This window comes from Ciconia boyciana, chromosome 4, assembly GCF_034638445.1.
Source record: "Ciconia boyciana chromosome 4, ASM3463844v1, whole genome shotgun sequence".
In the NCBI taxonomy this organism is placed as follows: Eukaryota; Metazoa; Chordata; class Aves; order Ciconiiformes; family Ciconiidae; genus Ciconia; species Ciconia boyciana.
The window spans coordinates 26,131,800-26,152,067 of record NC_132937.1 but is presented as its reverse complement, the minus strand read 5'-3'; the positions used below and the strand labels follow the sequence as shown (position 1 = coordinate 26,152,067).

General features: G+C 45.8%; 1 protein-coding gene across 11 annotated transcripts in view; it reads left to right on the top strand.

Annotated features, from left to right (window-relative positions):
- WDR7 (WD repeat domain 7) overlaps window positions 1-20,268 on the top strand; it is a 149,037-nt gene that overhangs the window by 72,917 nt on the left and 55,852 nt on the right. For all 11 annotated transcript variants that reach the window (XR_012042405.1, XR_012042404.1, XM_072861013.1 and 8 more), the window contains one exon: window positions 6,106-6,327. Coding sequence is in view for 9 of the 11 variants with exons in the window: in XM_072861013.1 (XP_072717114.1) it covers window positions 6,106-6,327 (222 nt within the window). In the remaining 2 variants the exon portion in view is untranslated. The remainder of the gene's footprint in view (window positions 1-6,105; window positions 6,328-20,268) is intronic.

The following is a 20,268-nucleotide window of genomic DNA, read 5'->3' as shown; positions in this document are numbered from 1 at the left end:
TTAGTTTCACAAAATACGTGAGCTGTCTGCACTCATGTAGATCTCATAAATACATTGAAGACACGGGAGTTGCTCTGGTTTATAAGAGGTAAGGGTCACAGCTTCAGGAATGTGTCGGTTTTCCGTATTTGCAGATATTTCTTCGCTATCAGTGAACAAAAGACTGAAAATAGAAATAAGTTGCTCCAAAGAAAAAGCTTTGTATCTTTGCCTTTTTCTTGTAAGTGGCAGAAGAATGAGCGCGTAAGTGAAATCTTGACAAAGGTAGCTTTAACTTGGGCGGGTGTTTGGCAGCCCACGGTGGCATATTTCACGCAGGTGCATGTCCTCTCACAGTTTTTCCCGATACGTTATTTCATCGGAAGAAGCCTTTCCGTGGTGTTCAGCGCACTCGTCAGTAGAAGCGTTCTGAGCGCACGGGGCGACCGAGGGAAGCAGCGCGGCGAGAGCTGACTGTCTTGGTGGGGCCGGCAGGGCTTCCAGGGGCAGCTCCCCACCGGCCCCTTGCGCCGGCACTGCCCGGCAGGAACGTCGGCTCCTGGGCTGAGGAGAGGCTTGCGCAGCGGGAAAGAGTCCGCGGAAAGGTGGCCTTAGGCACGGATTTATTTTTCCTTCTATTGGACCAAGTTTTCTCATGTGTATTGCATTTGCACTCTGGTAGTAGGAACAGCTAATATTTGAGAAAATGTAACTTGAATTACCGGAAGCATATTTAGCAAAGGTGACTTGTACGCGAAAGACCTGCGTCCAAAATCCACGCCGTCGTCTTGGGGTGTGGTGGGTTTTGAGTTTGCTTTTTGTCGCTGCTGCCGCTGTTGTCGCTGTGATGGGAAGGTGCGTAATTTTCTTAAAACCCAAGGCGGTTATTCCACCTAAGCCAAACTGTAGCGACGAGAAGAGACTCTGTGGAGTCACTTAATATGTTTTAGTAACGCGGTGGGAGGAAGCTGTGCGGAGCTCCGGCGGTGCGCGGGGTCACAGCCGTCCGGCGTCCGCACGACTGCCGCGCTGGGCTGGCGGAGGAGCCGTCCCTGCTGTGCCAGTGGAGGGAGCTGTGGGTATGGGAATGGCCTCACTGCCAAGCAATCAAAATACTTTTAAAAATGTGAGGTTAGTAACGAGTAACCGCAGTTTTCATAAGGCTAGATAAAATAGATTGTTCCCTGTCTTTCCGCATTTTCCTCGTGGTCACTTTCTGTTACTGTTATTTCTTTATAATATTTTTCAGTTCTGATTTATTGTGAGCTTTCTGGCTTTATAAGCTTCCAGGAGGTGCTGAAATTACTGTAATTATTCTTCTGTGTGTAATCTTAAAAACCAGAAATGTAGGCAAACCCATAGCATGGCTTCAAGAATCCTGAACAATTCAAGGTAAGGATAAGTGTGTCTCATAGGCACATTTAGTATATAGTTTTCTTAAAGTTTATTGCCATTTCCTTTTTAGGTCACAAGCAGAGCATTATGTAAATTTATTTACTGTAAGAAAATAGTACAATTGACAAGAAGAAATATTTTAAATTTTTGACAGCCAAGATGAATGTAAGCAGAGTTGCGTTTCCCCCCGTAGCTCGTGTGTGTTCTTTTATAATATCCCATCTAGTACCGAGAAACGATTACAGTTGCAAAAGTGAAGAGTTTCTGTGGTTGTTGCTGATAAGTTCTGTGTCTGCCACATTTTGGTGTGTGTTCACTTCCCAAAGGACTGCGAGGATTCTCTTGAATTTAACTAACTATATATTTGTTCAGGCCTGAAAGAGGAAAAGGAAGGATGGATGGAAACCCTTACCCCAACCTGCCCAGTTACAAACCTCCCCTTCATTAATAAACAGAAAACTTGTCAAAAGAAATGCGGAGAGAGGGACCTGCCAGGCAGGAGGGAAAAGTGACGATGCTTTTCACGGAGTTCAGTTTGCAAGCTTTCACCTATAGGTAGCGATTTCTGACTGCGTGCATTCAGTGCTGGGAAATACAAACCGTGACAAAAATCGAGAGGGCTTTGGTTGTCGGTTTTCTTTGTACCCTTAAAAAACCAGGTTGGGACGCAAGGTCTGAGTTCTCTACCGCATTTGATTCAGGGTACATTTGTGGTCTCAAGCAAATTATTTTATTCATTTCAAATATAATATATGTTTTCAAAATACTGTGTACTTTAACGGGCTTACTGCTGCCGAAAGCCCGCCGACCCTCGCTGTGGCGTACCTGGCGCTGTGCGTCTCTTCTGTATTTGAGCTCGGATGAGGATTCTCTCTCGGCCATCGGAGCGTATGGCAATGGAAATGCAGCTACTGCAACATCTTTCCTAGGGTTTTTCACTTTAAAGAGTTTTACGCCCATTAAACGTTGTGTCTGAATCTCGGTGATCACGTGTAAATGATTGGACGTAATTACAACCCCCCATTTAGTGGTGTTGGGCTGTCGTTCACCGTGCTGTGGCTGGGTGGCTCTCTGACGGTAGCCATTTGCTGGAGCAGGGCTGGGCACGGTTTTGGTGGACCGGGGCTGCCGGAGGCCGCCCTTCTGTGCTCGGAACCGCCGCAGCAGCACCGTGCGCGCGGACGGTGTGGTGGATCGTAATGAATGGGTCTGGCACCCGCTTCTGCGAGGCTTTAATACCTGATACGGCGCGGGAGTACCATCAGTATGCGCCTAATAGCAGATATAAAGTATCTGGTAGCAGTCCATCTCTCATAAAACCGCCTTCAGCCTTAATTCAAATCCATTGATTCCTATTCCAGTTAAACCTGGAGAACTTAATTTGTCTTTTAATCCTTTTATTGTAAGCTAGGATAAAATTAATTTTACCCAAGAACTGTGCAAAGCCAATTAACATGATCTTTAGAGTTATTTAGTAAAGTGCTTCAAACTGTTAAATTTATCCTGACCTCGTGGCTGCACTCTCTGACTGCTTTTTAAATGAAGTAATCAATATCTCACGGCCTTTTAAACAATTTAAACTTCTGAAATATTTTACCTATATTTTAAACCCTTAATAAATACGCTGCTTCGTGCTATCTGTAAAGCTGTCTCTTCTAAGCAGTTGTGGCTGTTTGATTCTCAAAAACTGAGATATTTTGAAATATTTCATACGGTCGTTTTGTCTCAAGAAAACCCAGCTGGGTAAATGCATGGCCACGATAGGTTTCTCTGTTGGCGTGTGGATCTGGAAGTGTGTTATTTTTACAACTAAAATGTAGAACGTTTTTGTCCTTTCACCAGTGTAGCTTCTGTTTTCCACATAGAGCTATTTGAGGTTATTAATTTTCTTACTGTGATAGGGTGATCAACCGTCCTGTCAAGAAAATGGATCTCTGTGTCACCCTTTAGCATGATTAAATGGAGGCACGTCGCTGTGAGAAAATACCAAATTTTCATGAGACAAATGAAACTGTAGAAAGGACTACTTTTATAGACATTATTTCATTTTAAAATCTCCCAAATGGCTGTCAGTTTATTTGTAGGAAATCATTACAATTAATTGTGTGTTTCTGCTAGTAATTTACAAAAAAAAAAAAAAAAAAAAGGACAAAAATATTTAAGGGGGATTTTTTCCCCCTCTCATCTGGAGGTTTTGGGGAGGGGTGTTGCTGGGGGTTGTTGGTTTGGGGGGGGGGGTGGTTGTTGTATTGGGGGTTTTTTTAGTTTCTTGGGTTTGGGTTTTTTTGAGATGGAAAATCCTATGCTGCAGCAGTGAGCAGGGTAAAGACTATCATATGGCAGATTGCGAATGAAACACTCTAAGAATATTTCCCACCCTGTTCTGGTTGGAATTTATTGTTTGGTTAACAAAGAGTTATTTCCTCGACATCTGGGTGCTGGAGTCGCGGGGTCAGCAGCAGGAATTAGCTCAGCTGCGAGTCCACGCCGAGCGCACAGCACCGCGCCGCCGCGGGCCCGGGAGTCTTCTCGCCGGATCCCGTATTAATTGCAGGCGGAAGGTCTCGTCGCGTGCTGGGCGACGGCAGGGCTGGTGTCCGTCCCAGGGACGGCGGAGGCGCGGGTTGAGACGGAGCCGGCGGATGCCCGCTGGTTTGGTATTTGCTGTTAGCGGTTGAAATGTGAAAGTTCTGTTGAGTCGGACCTACGATTTGAAGGACGCTCTGAAATCCGTCCTTCGGGATCTCACGAAGGGTTAACTTCATATCGCTGTAATCAAAGGAAAGGCGGGGCGGGGGGAGGGCGCAGCACCGAGTGCCCCCGCCGTTTAATTTCCTACTGGAAGCAGCACATGTGTTCGCTCTTCCTTTCTTCCTCGCCCGGGAGCCGTGGCCGGCGCGGGCGGCGTGGCCGGGGTCAGCGCCTCGCCTATTGATCAGCATCCCGCGGTCCCCTGCTCCAGCATCTGCTCTGCTGCCTGCTCCCCGCGCCTGCTGCAGCACATTAGAATAGAAATCCATAACCAGAGCTGTGCTCATCCAAGCAGGGGAAGAAACTAAATTAAATGGTATAAAACAATCTTGGATCAGGAGTTTGTGCCAATTCATCTTGATCTAAGATGTCACACCAGGCTCTGTCTGAGCACCTGGGCTAGAGGCGGCCGCGGGGAGCAGGGAGGGAGCCGCCATCAGTCATGCGCCGGCCGGCAGCGATGCCCTTCGGCGGGGTCCCCAGGAAAGGGGGTGTGCCGGGCCCCGGCGCGCCCGGCTCTGCGGGAGCGGCCGCGCACCCGCTTGCGGCTCTCGCGCTCCCCGGGCGCTGGGGAAGAGAGGCTGCGGGAAGGCTGACGTGCAAAGGGACTGCGTGCAGACGTTAGCCAGAAACTGGCGTCTGCGGGCGGTGGGAGCGGGATAAGCCATTGCTAAACAATTAAAAGGGTTGCGTGGTTTGCTTTGTCTGTTGCAGCCCGTTTTCATCCTTCTTTCTCTGGAGGCAGTTACTATTGATTTTTCTTTCTTTTTTTTTTCCTCCCCTACCATTGTTAAGCTTTCCGTTGTCTTTCTCTCCCTCTTGGCCGGCACAGCGCTGTCACAGCCGCAGTGTGGTTGCCTGAACGAGGATGGTCTTGTAACACAGGTTCTAGAATTTGGTTAGCTTTCTGGTAGGTAACGTTGCGTTTCCTATCGAGCCACGTGCATGTCATTAGCAGAGAGAGACGTAGAGTGCGACTCGCTAATTCACCCTTCGTTAGTCTGCAAGGCTGCTAAGTCGCGTGCAGTGCCAGGTGGTGCCTTCCGACTTCTCGGCAAAGGTTTAACAGCGGTGTGCTGTAAGAAGGATTAAGACTTCATTATTTTTGTAGAATATATGGTAGGGCATTTCCTAGTAGGCAGTGAATTAGTATTGTAGGTAAAAGTGAGATGTACTTGTCAGAGTAAATGAATACGGGATTTTCATTCCGGTCAATTTCTTCTAAGATTTTGTTTCTTTGCTCCCCAAAAAATAAACTTTATCTGCTTGGTGAAATTAAAAATCCCTGGGCTATATTAGACTAATGATGTAAAATTCAGTTTCGTTTAAAATTCATAATACAGTGAGGTTTCTTCACTGTTTTTAAGAATGTTTGTTAAAATACCATGTACAAAACGTAACTGTACAAAAATACTAGTTTGGTTTAACGGCATATACTGTTAGCTAAAAGTTAGTAAGAATCTGAATGTGATGATGGATCCTAAAACAAAAAGATGCTTTTATATAATATAAAGAAGTTCTCAGAAAACTCCATCTTCTTTAAAAAAAAAAGAAGCAAGTTGTTACATGAATTTAAAATTAACAAGAAGCAACCCAAAACTCGCCTTTTGCAAAAAAAGTAGACAAACACAGAATTCCACAGATGTCTTATCAACTGAACAAATAAAACTGAAATTGGACAGGTTTCTGGTGGCTCTTTTTTTCTGTGAGATCTTGACCGTTTCTGAAGGGTGGGTTTCATTGAAGACAGGCCTTGCAGTAGGTGGTGTTTAGACTGTTATCGTACGTTGTAGGTTTTGAGAAGGAAAACGGAATCATCTCCAGCAGCCGAAAATCCTGGTAAGGGCAGTAACGGTCCCGAAGACATGATTTAAGTTAAACAGAAACCTCTTATTTTCTCTGGGAAACACGATGTTGTTTGGAGGGTTAAAGAACAACCCCGCTTTTGATTTTTCTCATGTTTCTTACTTTTCATTCTAGGTTGTCTGTCCGGTCTCCCCCAAATGAAAAAAATATCTACGTCCTATGAAGAGAGACGGAAGCAAGCCACGGCCATCGTGCTGCTGGGGGTGATCGGGGCAGAATTTGGAGCTGAAATTGAACCTCCAAAACTTCTCACTCGGCCACGCAGTTCCAGTCAAATTCCCGAGGGATTTGGTTTGACTAGCGGTGGATCAAATTATTCCTTGGCAAGGCATACGTGTGAGTAACCCAGGATACTACGGTCCCTTGCTCTGGTGTTTGGGGCAGGGGGACGGGGAGGAAGGGGTGGTGTTTACATTTCGGTACAAACCAGTTCACTTAAAATATCCTTTCACCGGAAAAGATAGAGTAGAAATTTTGAACGTACGATAAGCAACACCACAACAAGAGGTTGCCAAGAAATGGGCGCTGACAGAGCGAGCGGAACGGAGTGGCAGAGCTGGTGACTGGGCATGGGATTTGCAGTGGTGCTGCTGGGAGGGAGGCACCGACCGCGGGGGAGAACCGGTCTGGGGCTTTCTGGCATCAGCCAGCTCTTCTGCTGAAATTCTGACATCCTGTATTCCCCTCCAGTTAAACCTAAATGCTTGCATTTAGGACTGCGTTTATGTAATTCGTGCTTTTTTTTTTAATCCTGAAAACATTCCTCGGGCTAGGAGAGAGAGAGAGAGGAGAGCGTCAGTGCTCATCCTGCCTCTTCCATTGACTAATCTTCTTTTCCAGCACTTGGTAGGTCTTGCTCTTAGTGGAGTCATTCCCCCTGCAACTGAGCGCTGGCAAGTTGGCTTACTTCACACACAGATGTTTTAGGATGTGGATCAGTAGGCTATAGAAAAACACACTTGGCAATGAGGAGTGTGTGTAGGGGGAAGCGTGCAAGATATCTGATGTAAAAATCAAAGCCAGATGAATTGAATAGAAAATGGAGGAATTCCAGGTGTGCTGTGTAAAGTGTTACATTCCGGTCCCATATCAAAATTAGTACTGCGGTGTTGATGTAATTATCCTTAGTACGGACAGTAAATGTGACCTTATCTAAGATGGTTACATATCCGTGCATTGACTATTCGATGTTAATGTTGCAAAATCTAATAGAGGCGAATGCAACTACAGCGCCCGGGGTTCATACAATTATTTTGGCCAGGTTCCTGAGCGTGCTGGTATTTGTTTGGTTTATGTGGAGTCTGGCAAAAGTCCCCTTTGTCATCTCTGTAAGAGCTCTCTGGCGCGCTACCGACTCATTGCCAGTATTGCTTGAAAAAACATCCGCTATCTGCTTAGCTATAAAATAATTCCACAGCAGTGGATTTCTCCTCCTGCTCTAGTTCAGTCTTCACCTGATGCCCAAGTGCCTTTGAGGAAAAGTGGAAAAAAACCCAAATAATTGAAAACCAGTGTATTGTCTCAGCTCAAAGCTATTACCGGGGAGGACTGGTAGTAATGATAAAAGAGGGGGACTGTCCTTCCGTCTGGAGCCCTGGTTCCATGAGCTGTACACACTTCCCTCCCGAGTGCGTTGTTCAGTGCGTCAAACCTGAAAACGGTGCGGAGGAGTGCCGATAGCCTGGCAGAGCAGTGTTCTGTCCATTTAGCACAAGAAGTCTTGAAGGCCTTGTCTGCCACAGCATGACTGAGGGCATGCTTTGTGTTGGTTTCATTTCTTATGTGTCTGCTTGCTTGTACTGGAGAGTAGTACAAACTGGTTTTTTTCCTAGTCATTTTCTACTCCAACTCATTTTCCTATAAAATATGCAGATAATGAGTTTCATAATGATGATAAATTTTATATTTTTGTTTTAATGAAGTGCAGGGAAGTGCTGCCTTTTTAGTTATGCGGTAATGTAATACCGTAACAATAATAGGTAAACATAGCTCTGTTACTGTACTAACAGATTAAGCATATTGTAGACCATTCCCTTCTGTTGAGGCCTGTTGGCATGGGATGGTTTGCGCCCATGCTGGTGAATTCCCTTGGGCTCCAGAAAGCGTGGTGGTGTGCCGCCTGCCCGTGGGGAGCGGCCCGTTGCCCACGCAGCCCTGAGCCCTGCCCAGGAGTTGTGCCGGAGGGAGTTAGTTGGCACACAGCAGCACTGAGCTGGGAGCCGTTTCAACTGCATTGGAGAAGGTCGTGTTCAGAAGCTCAAGAACATCATGGAGTACTGCTTAAGTCGCTGGCGTAGGCACAACCTCCATCTTCCACGCAGCAGATGGTTGAAATTCATCTTCCATGAAGCGTGGCGCTTCTTCCACTGATTTTTGAAAGGCAAAGGAAAGGCTGGTTGAGAGAGCATGCACACACAGCACAGTGCTCGCGTCTGAACGATGCGCGGTCCTGGTTGTGACACTGTGGAAGCGCAGGGTTGGCTGTGCAGCACTTCACAAACCAAGTCATGTTTCTGAGAAATCTAGGGAAAGGTCTGTCATTTTTTCAACTGACATCTTCATAACTCATTTGTAGCTCCGCTGCTTTAGTAAACAGGACTGTGCTGTCAGCCCTTTGCAAGCTGAAATAAAAAGTCTGGCAGTTCTCTGCTTCCTCTTCTTTTACAGTTTCTTGCACATATACAGAACTCTGCTTTAAATACTTGTATTTTTAATTCTTTTTTTTAAACTGGGGTCATTGGGGGGGTATTTTGTGTCTTTATTTGTTTTCTCCTGTGTTCTGCTTTATTGCCCAGTTTAAGTTTCTAAGCTGTTTGTCTCTTCAAATGGTATCAGGAAATGCAAGGATGGAGAAGACTTTCCCGTGTCTCTGGATCAGCCAGCACAAGGGATCTTACGTTGGACAAAACAGGTTCTTCCCTGTCTTGCTGTTGCCGTGCAAGGCTGAGTCAGACTTCTTCTCTTTCCAGGCTGATATTTGGGCACAGAGTCTAAGTAAGCTTTGCTTGTCCTTCGGAGCTTCCTAAAATAAGAGGATGCTGACATCTTTATTAGACTCCACACAGTGCAGAGTGCTCTCTACGTTGTTTGGAAGCTGTTGGTGGTGCAGAGATCAGCTTTGTCTTCTCCAGTCTTCCAGTGGCACGCTCCATGAGCAAAGTTGGCTTCATTTATGCTTCGCTTCCAAAAGGCTATCAAGCCTCACGTCGCCTAATCTTCCATGGAAGAGAAGTCAGATCATTTCCATCAGCAGTGCCTTGTCTTTGCCATTCTCACAGTTGTATAGGTCTGATGTCAGCTGGTAGTTGGTGGTGGTGCTTTGTCAGAAGCATGGCCGAGACACTTGAACCCGTCTTTGATCCTCACAAGTTCTTTCCTCCAGTATCTTTGTTTGTCTATTTGCGAGCTGGTTTTGTTAGCAGAGTTATGAACTCCAGCTTTGAACTCCTATTAATCATAATCTCAGAAACACCGCAGAACTTTCTGGCTGACTGATAGGTCGAAATGCAGTCTTTAACGTAGATGAAGCTTGACATGCTAAAATGCTGGAAACTTAGATCAGGGCTATAAAGTAATATCTGCATTGGATGAAGAGCCAGAAGAAGGTCAGAAATAAAGACTAGTTGGAGGAAAAAAAATACAGGAGGTACTGGGTTATACTTTTGGTTTATGATGGCATGAGCAGTAAAATTGATCATCTTCATCACATTTTACGTACAGCCCTTCCTATAAGAATTTGGTTAAAGTCGGTATTGCTGTCTTGGCGGCGTGACCTGCCCTGAACCTGCAGTACAATGTCGTGTTTCCGCAGGGGTGAGAGGTTACTATTCTCTCAGATATTTTGCTCAAGTAGAGGAAGTTGAATTGTAAAATTTGGTCATAAAAACAATACTCATTTCTTCAGATCTGTGTGTGTTTGCATGCGTGGAGGAGCTTAGGAAGCCCAAGAGGGGAAGTTCACGCTTTCCTCAGTGGCGGGAGTAATTACCTGAGGAAGGGGAGCGAGGGAGCAGGGAACGCTAATGAGCTTTAGGGGTAATGATTTGCTTTAGTCAGAAACAGAGTCCTCCTTCCTGACAAGCAAATACGTCTTACAGGTACCCTGACAGGAAATAGTCATTTAAACGGCACTGTTTTTTCCCAAATATGCCATTTTCACAGAACAAGAAAACGCTCTTAAGGGTTTTAGAAGTATTACATGACTTTTGGATTTGTATTTGGCAGGCCTGAAGTATTTTTAAGCTATACTCTTTGAGGCGGAGAAAATTGGGGAAGTCTTTGGAAATTTCAGCAAGATGAACTCCTCATCCTCTCAGCTTAATTAGTTCGTAATCTTGGCCACGTCCGAGTCCTGACACGCCAGTGCCTCCGACAGCAGGTATGGTATGGTAGTAGGAACAGCCTTGGTTTGAGTCACTTCCACCGTATCCGTCTGCGACGCGGCCATCCGAAGGACCCGCTCTAGGGGAGATGCGGAGTAGAAGGGTGTCAGCCTGACGCCCCAGCCCGACATTTGCTGTTGGAGGTCTGCTCTGGTCCCCACACAGCTGTGTGGGGATTGTACCCCAGCAAGGTGCCCAAAGGGGGACAGGATAGGCAAAGACTCACCGAAAACAGAAATATCGCTTGCCGGGAAAGGCTGTTCTCAGGTTGTTTTATCCTTATATGATCGTACTTGTTAAAAGGCCGTTCTCATCTTTACTCCACGAGTATAATACTGCAGAAGGAATTACTTTGAAAACTGAATGGTTGTTGAGAAATTCAGTTCTTTGACCAAGAAAAAGCAAAATTCCTCATACGCACTCAGACTTATGTTTTTTCTTTTTGATGTGCGTCCTATTATGATTTTCAGACACCATAGTAAAATGCATACAGTTATTTCTTTGTCTTCCAGTGACACAGAAAATATTTTGGGCCTTTCAAAACAGATGAAGAGTTGATAAGGCGTAGTCTGGTCTTGCGAAAGCTGGCTGCAGGACGCAAGGGATGGTGTGAGCCAGTGACACTTAGATAAAGAAATTACTGGTTTTCCTCCATTTCCAGTTGTTGGTTTGTCTTGCTGGCGCTGCGGCATGCAGTACCTGCCGGCCAAAGCCCAGTCTGGGCGGCTGCCCTGTAGCCGCTGCGGAAGGAGCACGGCTTCGTCCTCCCCGCTCCCTACCGGGGGTGCCAGGGTGGGGGAGAGCTGGGAGCTGCCCCAGCGTTCTGCTGCCACCTCTGCGCCAGCGTTTCCAGAAACCGCTTCTGCTGCTTCCTCTCCTCCCCTTCAGCCTGCGGCGTGATACCTTTTTAATCGTCGTATTTTGCTACTGTATACTGAAACTCTATGCTGTGAGTTATCCGGAGTAACGGGAGAGATTGCACGTAGCCTAAAGCCACAATATTTTCTATTTCAAAATAAGTTATCAAAATTAATTACTTCTTCATTTACACTGTTAACGCACGCAGAGTTTTTGCTGTAGAAATTGTGCACGTTGTGATTTACCGTATTTAAGAAAATAATTGTGATAATGCCTTTTGAGAGGGTGGAATTCTCTAGAAGTCCACGCGGTGACCTTGCCTGACATCCCGCATTAATCTCTGTTGACCTTACAAATAGTTCACGAGATATTTAATTATAAAATGCCACCCAAAGAATTTCTCATTACAGATGCACCACATCACACTGAAACTGCAGCTAATGCTGTGTTTATAAAGTTAATGGGCTGATAAATCTGAATGGCTGTTCTGTCCTGAATATGAAAATACTTGATTCTGTTGTTAATGCAGTGTATTTTTCTAAGCATCTGCCATCGATATCGTTATCAATGATAAGCGTTTTGCCCTTTAACTCAGTCAGCGTCATACGCGACAGCACGTTCACGGCATTGAGTCAGTTATTGTTTTTGCAGGCTACGTGTACGTAGCTCCTCCCAAAGTGAATTTTAGGGTTTCCACGTTGTGTAATCCGTGGCAGACGCTCCGGTTTTGCTGGTTTCTGGATTAAATAAGCTAACCAGCAGTGAGGTTCTAATGCGAACTCATGAAACCGTTTTTCATTTTTTCATTATGATGTCCCAAATTCGTAGCAGCTGACCTTCTTGCCTGTTGGGCAGGAGGGGAAGCAAGTGAAATTTCTGGACAGAAATAGAAATATCCGTGTCTGCATGCTTGTGTAGAGTTGTACTGCCTGGTGTTACGACGCTTTTTCCATTAGGGAGCCACGTTTGTAAAACGTTACACCTTTGAGCAGTTACCTTCAGGCTGTTCGGCCACGTCTCGGGAAACCCTCCGTCAAAACAATTAAGTCATTAGCTTAGGATGAAGAAAATACTTATTTTTCAAAGGAAATACAATTTCAATAACACGGGAACTTTAGCTCATCCCTGTTTGAAGCAGAGATTTGCCGTTAAGGAAGTAGCTTTTGCAGTAGGTGCGTGTCCACCTTGTCCCCGTCCGTCCTCTCCCACGTCTGTCCCACCCGAGGACGAGGCCGGCGCTGGCAAAGCCGGTGGGGTGGGCTGGGCTGGGCAGTGCGGGAGGGTGGGAGGGGATAAGCAGCGTGCGATGAGGATGGCAGGTCAGGCCTCTGGTTCTAGTACGGGGCGGTTGCCCTACGAAATGGGTGAGATATTGCACATTTTGGTATTTTCCTCAATTTGGGATTTTTGCTTTTTTGTGTTATTTACTGCCTGATATTCAGGCTTCACCGCTCAGTAGTATCTTCTAAAAGTCTCATCGCTTTTCTAAGTGATTCTAAGGCATTTTCTAAAATACCTTTTCTAAGCAATATATTTATTTTCACAGTATTTCTATTGCTACTGGAGTTGTGGCTGTGTATGTTAGAGGTTTACCTTTCAAGATGCACTGTGGCTTTGCAATCTGTTTTTACACACACGTAGGCTCACAAAAAGTAAGCGAGCACAAAATTACTTGAGGTGTGAAGTCAGGTATTTCACGTGTTTTGTTAAATTGGGGTTTCCAGCGTTGCAGATTTTTGTATGGTATCCCAAATGTATTTAATCTGAAAATAGAATTTAACGTGGGGTAAACTCGAGACTCCTGGTGAACACAGGACATGTTTGCTCCATCAACTACCTTGTAACCTTTCCTAATGTCTGTTGATCCATTAGTTCTGTATTATGAAAATATTTAAATCGCCACTCCAGGCAAGGAGGAGACAACCCCCGGGAGGAGGAGGTCGCTCCCCGCTAATTGCACGCCCCTCCTGCAGAGCCGATAGGCTGAGCCAGCAGCGGCGATTAATGCAGCCCAGCAAGCGCTTGGGATCCTCGCGTACAGAAGCAATAAATCAGTGGAGCACCTGAACAGCAGCCTTTCAGAGCAAATTAGGCAAACTGGCTCAGTAACTTAATTTAAGCAAAAACAAAACCACAACAGCGTGATTAAAGCAAATAACTGATTTTGTTGTTCACAACGAGCCTGCTCGCAGCGCGTGCCGTTTTGTTGGCCGTATTTTTATATCAGTTATGCAGAAAGCTACTCAGATTTGCATGGATCCTGTGACATTATTCTCCTTATTTGGGCCTGTACATTTCAGTCAGCATGCTGTGAAATTCAGTGTACTAGTAAGTCTAAAGTGTGCTTTTTTTCCTGAGTTGGTGTGATTAGATCGATGTCTCAAGCAGAATTTTGTCCCTGAAGGGAAAGAAAAAAAAAAATGGAAAAATGGTGGTTTATGAAAATCTGTATCTTAGCCTTAGAGATAATATTTAGAAAAACTAGTCAATCTGTGTGGCAGAAAACGGTCAATCGTTGTGGCAGATATTATGCCCTAATTTAAATCTGTTTTTTAGCTTTAGCAACAAAATCAAATCTTAAAAATCAAATTCACCTTTTTCCCCAAATCCTATAGGAGCTGCGTGATTTGAATTAGATATTTTAAATCAGAGATTTCCTTTTTGCATATTTAACATCCTGGCTATTGTAATGGGTTGTATCTCAGCGAACTGAAATCTCTCTTCTTTGTGTTTGGACTGTGAGGAAGGCTCAGCACCAACCAAGTCCCCGTCAGTTAGGTGTTCCGCCGGTCCATACACCTCCGTAAGTGAAGGCTCAGCTTTGTGACTGATACCTCATTTGGGGGTAATAAAAATTCACGATACTGTATTTTTTTCCTCCAACTTCAGCTTTCCGGAGTCCTGCAGGCTGCTTGGGCGAGCCTCGGGTCGTTCCCCAGGAGGGTGCCAGACCTGCCGAGGAGGGTCTAGGTGACGACCGGCCATAACCGCGTTTGTGTCCATGGACCCTTGTCTGCTTTCTGTTTCCAAGTGGTTGAGCACAGGCTCTCGTATGAAATACTGGACAAAATGTGGACACTTCCACCAGAGAACACATTTTTGTCCTGCACAAAAAAAACAAAACCAGCCTGGTTTTTTCCAGGCTGCTTGTGGGGCGGCAGCCCCACGGGACCCAGCATGCTGGTGCCACGCAAGCAGACAGAGCAAAGCTTCGTTAGCTGGGGTGGGGAGAGGCTAAACCCACCGAAGGAGGCTTGGGAAGGTGCCTGAGGGAGAGCTGAGCCTGCGTGGGGCTGTGGGAGCCGCTCTGCCCACACGAGCGATGGTCAGCACTGGGGTGCAGCGGAGAGGAGGCACGGGCTTGTTTGAAGAGCACTGAGGCTGTACATTGAAAGAGTTCGAGCTCAGCCTCCAGCACCGCTCCTCCGTGCGCGGCACCCTGTCGCAGGCTGCAGTTTCATGGTAATCCCCAAGCTCACCCTGTTAAGCGTGCAGAGGGGGCCCGTCCCGGGGCAAGCCGGTGCTGCGAAGCGTGCCTTGTCTGCGGGGGAGCGCGCAGGGAGGGGCGCCGCTTGCGTGTCCCGCGATACCTGGAGCAGGAAGCGCGTGCCTGCTCGGTGCCGAGGCCCTGGCTGCCCCGCGGGCCCCGTGCCAAGCTCCATGGGTTGATCCCCGTCTCTCATGCTCTTCCCTCGGCAGGACTCGGGTCCGCTTTGCCAGCAGCTGAGCATTTGCAGGAGCAGCTGGTCTTGGGGGAGGCTGGCTTAAGATAAAATCTTTGGTGTAGTACAAAATATCCCCAAAAAGTTGCTCTACAAATGTGTCAGATATGAGTGGGGTTTTTTAAAACTTAAAGGGACAATATTATTCCCATTTTACAGATAAGGAACAGAACTTTTTCTTGTAGAAGTATGCGAGGGTAACTCAGATATCTATTTGAACGAAGAGTATATCTCCCAGGAGATAGACACATTAGTCATTTCTGAAGAAAAGAAAACGTGTATGATTTTGCTGCTGGTCTGAGCATGCCATCCCCTAGTACCCTTTGGAAATACTGCTGATGCCAGCAGAGGCAGAGATTTTCGCTTTCTGCAGTTCTTGTGAAAATGGGTGGTTGGACAGGTGTAGGGATGGAGCAGTGCGGGGAGCGCAGCCCCGGGGGCTGTTGGCCATCTGGATATATATATGGTGTTTTATGGCGAGAGGCAGTCAAAGTGAGATTCTCTCTTTTTGCTCCAGACGTGAGCTCCCTTCTGACGTCCCAGAACCCCTTCCCCGCTCCAGTCGCGTCTCACTTCAGCCCCTTATTCTCCGAAACGTGCCTTCCACGACCCCGCGCCTCGCGTTGCACGGGGGACCTGAGAGATCAGCCCTTGGGGCTTAGGTCCAGTCCCGCAACGGTGCCGTTCCCATTGCTCTTCCCAGCCCCTCCTTGAGCCGGGGCGAGATATGCGAGAGTGTAACATTGCTGAGAACCTCACGGCATGTGCGAGGTGTGTAATTCCTCGTTTAAGCTCTTATGACTTCAGGCTTACAGCCGTGTGTTTTAATGTCCTGAGGGAAATGTATGTACAGGAAGCGGCTGTAGTTCAGGAGGAGAATACCTGCCCGAGTAAATGTAATATCAGGCTAGCGGGATGTACCGTGATTAATTGGAGTGGTTTTTATTTCCACACGTTTGCGAGCGTACATGCGTCTGCGCTCCTTAGAAGCAGCATTTTTGCAAAGGTGGCAGTCCAGCGGCAAGCGTTTCTCGGCGCTGCGCAGCTCTGCCGGGGTGCTCAGCGTGCCACCCCAAGGCGGGAGCAGGTGGTTCCCGCTCCGTCGGCTGGGCTCGCCTCTCCTCCCCATCTCCCCGAGGGACCGTCTTCATCAACAGTCCTTGCCTATGAGTGTCTGAATATTTAAAAGCAGTTTCTGTAATATCAATTTTAGCATTTAGGTGGGAAATTCCGAAAAATATATATTCATTTTTTTGTTTATACAGCTATTTTGCTTGGGTTTTATTAAGAAGTTTATTGTCAAAGAAACAGAACTGATGCTGCCAGTACTATGCATGTCTGAAGGAAGGTGCAGCTTCAGCGCCAGCGACAGGTAACAAAGAGAACCGAAAGCAGGGACGCTTACCTGTTTGCAGTGCTAGATAATTTTTACATTTTGCAGCCGTGGTTCATAATTGCAATAGAAGTTTTCTGGCTGCAGAGCATTGTGAATCGGGCATATTATCTGCGAGTCATTCTTTCCTTCCTGATGGGGGTGGTGAAAGGTCCTCTCTATGGGAATCTGATTACAATTTCCATTTTGCACAAGTAGCCAACCGGTTGGGAGGCTGAGGAAATGCGCTCAGTGCCACCGATGGCCCAACAAGCAGTAGCAGTCTGTAGTAAGACAGATCACGCACAAAGCCTAGGTTATCGTTCCATGTGGGTCACACGTGTGTTCTAGCTGCGATAGCTGTGCTCAAGGGAAACGAGGAATTCTTTCCCGGAAAAAAAGTCTCAAAAAACTGTAGTTTTATTTTGCTATGTTTTATATGGCTGATACCTGCTCTTAAATGAATGTTACGTTTAGAGATGGTGTTTGACACGGCAGGAAAGTTGTATTTGAATGTTACAGAGGGCTTAAACAACCAGCAAACAATAATGTGTTTGAGGATTCAGTGACATTATCTACGTGCAATGTTACCAACTTAAAATGTGTAGTCTTCATATGTCAAGTGGGAAAACCAAAGCTGCATATGCTTTCTGCTGTTCGGTGTCTGTATCTAAGACAATAGTGCCCAAACATTGTCAGTCAAGAGTTTGCACGTTTAAAAAGAACACTCCAGAATAACTTTGTTATGAACTGCTGCTTCATAAGCTGTGACAAGTCAACAAATCAGCCTGTGCTTGCCTTTGTAATGAGTGAGATGAAGAGAAACTCTGAAACTAATTTAATTCATCATACAAATTAACATTATTCCTTCATTAGGGTTGCAGATGCTAAGCAACCTTACCTTAAAAGCATAGGAGAGGAATCAGAATTTTACAGTCTTAGATATGTGTGGTAAGAATAATCACAAACCCAGGAAAACACCTGTGAGACGTTACTTAGTCCTTTTAGGAAGGAGAAATGTGGGAGAAAATAGACAAAAATAATCGGCATAATATTGTTTTTGAAGCAACTAGCAGGGATTTGGATTTACAATGGGTGGGTTGATTAATGCTTAGTATTATAATTATTGGAAATTATTTCTCAACTGTTTTGGAGTTTCTCTTGACCTTTTTTTTTTTCATTAATAGTCTTTGCTGGGAGCTCTTGCATTCATTGGGAAGGAGGTGGGATTTGCTGAGTAAGAAACGTGTGAAAATCGTCGTTGTCTTTTTATTGCCCTTGTTCTTCAGAGAAGTACCAGCTGCGTGTCGAAACAGCAGCCGAGCAGGAGGCCTCTGATCTCAAGCTCCGCTCCCGCTGCCAGAGCCGAGCGTTAGTTAGGAACGCAGTCACGTCGGGGTGCTGCCGGGGCTCTCCTCTCGCTCCTCTGCCTCTTCCCCCGGGCTCGCTGTGCTGCTCCGGCACCAAGCACGTGGGACTGGCCTGGGGAACTCATTGCTTGAAGATGTAAGCAGGGTTAAGCGCTTATGGAATAACAAGGAGTAGTGAAAACTGCAGCAAATACAGGGTATGTTGCAGGGTGTAACCCTTAATGCAGTCCAGCCTGCTGGACTGCCACCAGTGAGGGGGTGGCAAGCCCGGGGGTTTTTGAGCAGTTCCCCTATCTACTTGTCTACAGCAGGAACTTTTTTAATAGCTACTGTATCAGTGGCTCACGGTGATAAGATTGGATGAGCAGTCTTTCATCTAATCCAAAAGGGCACGTCCTATCTTCACATGTACGTGAGTACATATGTGTGACCATAAATTTTGAAGTGTTTTATCTTACGTATACTATATCAGTGTTATTTTCCAACTTTTCATCATATATGTGCTGTTTCCATGTAGGCAACAGAGTTATGTCATTGTGCAACTGGCTGTACCTAGCACTTACAGTGGAGGAAAAAAAAAAAGAAAATCTTGATTAAATATATACATCCCTCGTTAACTTTGAATTTCTTTAATTTTATGTTTTATAAGCATTTGCATTCATCTTTGTGAAATGTCATAGCAAAGGACCCCATAATCAACTCGAACGTGTATGACTTGAGTATCATGTTAGGGATCGTCTCTGAGCTGCTGGTCTGCAGCTGGTTGGAATAAATTGCTACGGAGAACAGCAGTAAAAATTATAGAATCACAGAACAGCCAGGTCGGAAGGGACCTCGAAAGATCATCTGGTCCAACCTTTGGTGAGAAAGGGAGCCGAGATGAGACTATCTAGCACCCTGTCCAGTCATATCTTCAAAACCTCCAGCGATGGGGACTCCACCGTGACCCTGGGGAGGTTGTTCCAGGGAACGATTGTTCTCATTGTAAAAAAAACCACCTCTTTCTTATGTCAATATGAAACCTTTCACGGTGCAACTTGTACCCCTTGCCCCTTGTCTTCTCCGCGTGGCTCCTCATGAAGGGAGAGCCTCCATCCTCTTTCTAGCCGCCCTTGAAGTACTGGAGGGCTGTAATGAGGTCCCCCTGAGCCTTCTCTTCTCCAGAGAGAAGAGACCCAACTCCTTCACTCAGTCCTTCAGCTAGTCCCGCAGCGTAAGGATGATGGCACACTGTCTAGGAGTACAATTTCAAACTGTCTAGCACAGCTAGCTGCTGCCAGGGAAGCAATCCATCAGCACCAGCACTGGGCTGACACCGGAGTAAGCTGGTTCAGAGATCTACGCGTTGGAAAACTAATCGCTGCTTGTGTGGTTATCTTTCTGTTGCTGTAGTTACCGGTTTAGCATAAGAGATGTTATTGCCAGCGTCTTTGTTTCAAGCTATGGCTCGAACAGGTTGTAATTCAAAACGTGTAGCAATAGCTAAAAAGAAAAGGAGCCGTTTTTACCCTACGTCCTGGCCTTTGGAGAGCTTTGATTTCATCTTCAAAACTACTCAAGCACATGCAAACATAACCCCTTGCTCCGGTAGTGCCCGGTCACCTAGGTTTTACTTTCTCCAAAGATAAATCTGGTTGAATGAATTGCCGGGTTGCCCTGTAAAGAGCCTAACGACGATGGCATCAGTCGCAACGTAGGCCCAGCTGTAGGTGTGCTACCCAAATTGAGGGGACAGGCACCTTTGGGTGACAGAGCCTGGGGAGAAAGGAGCAGCTTAAAACAGCTGGACTGCCACGCATTGCTCACGTGGCTTCGCAGTAGTTGGGAATAAAATAGACACCGTTGTTGGTACGGGTATGTTTATCTGTCGGACGCCGGTGCCGTGGAGCAGGTTAAGTTGTGATCCCTGACTCCTACAAGTTGTTGCCTTGCCTTGACTTATTTCCTCGGTATTGTGCATCTTCCACTGCTGTGTAGGTCACGGGTTGTCCAAACTGCTTAAGAAAATTCATTACAATTAATGTGTAACAGGAGGAAACTTCTAAGATAAACGTATAGTTTGGTCAGCACTGTGATGGAAAAAACAGCTACTTCCTATGAAATGGTGATCATTTTTATGGAAATAGCTTTATTTAGAAAACATGATATAATTTAGATTAAAATAAATAGCGTGGTTTAATGGAATTATGCAATTAACAGGAACGAAAATACAAAGTTGAATGCACAGTTATGACCTGAGTCATATTGGCTTTCTCCTTCCTGCTAGATTATAAACAAATTTTGGATTAACATAATGATAGTTTACTCTTTCTATAGCACTGTAATATAATTTCATAGTTAGAGGAAGAATGCATTTAAGCCAGCATAGTTGGGTTCTCTCCATAAATTGAAACAAGTCTGATCTGAAACTCATTTACTGTCTTGGAACAGAATTGATCTTGCTTTCACATTTGATTCCCCCACTGCAGATTTTGAGAGGAAGAAAAATGGCATTGTTAGGTCGGTTTAACTAGGCCAGAGTTAGACTGAAAAGACCGGGAAACCAGCTACTAGAAACGTTTTCTGCTTTTTCC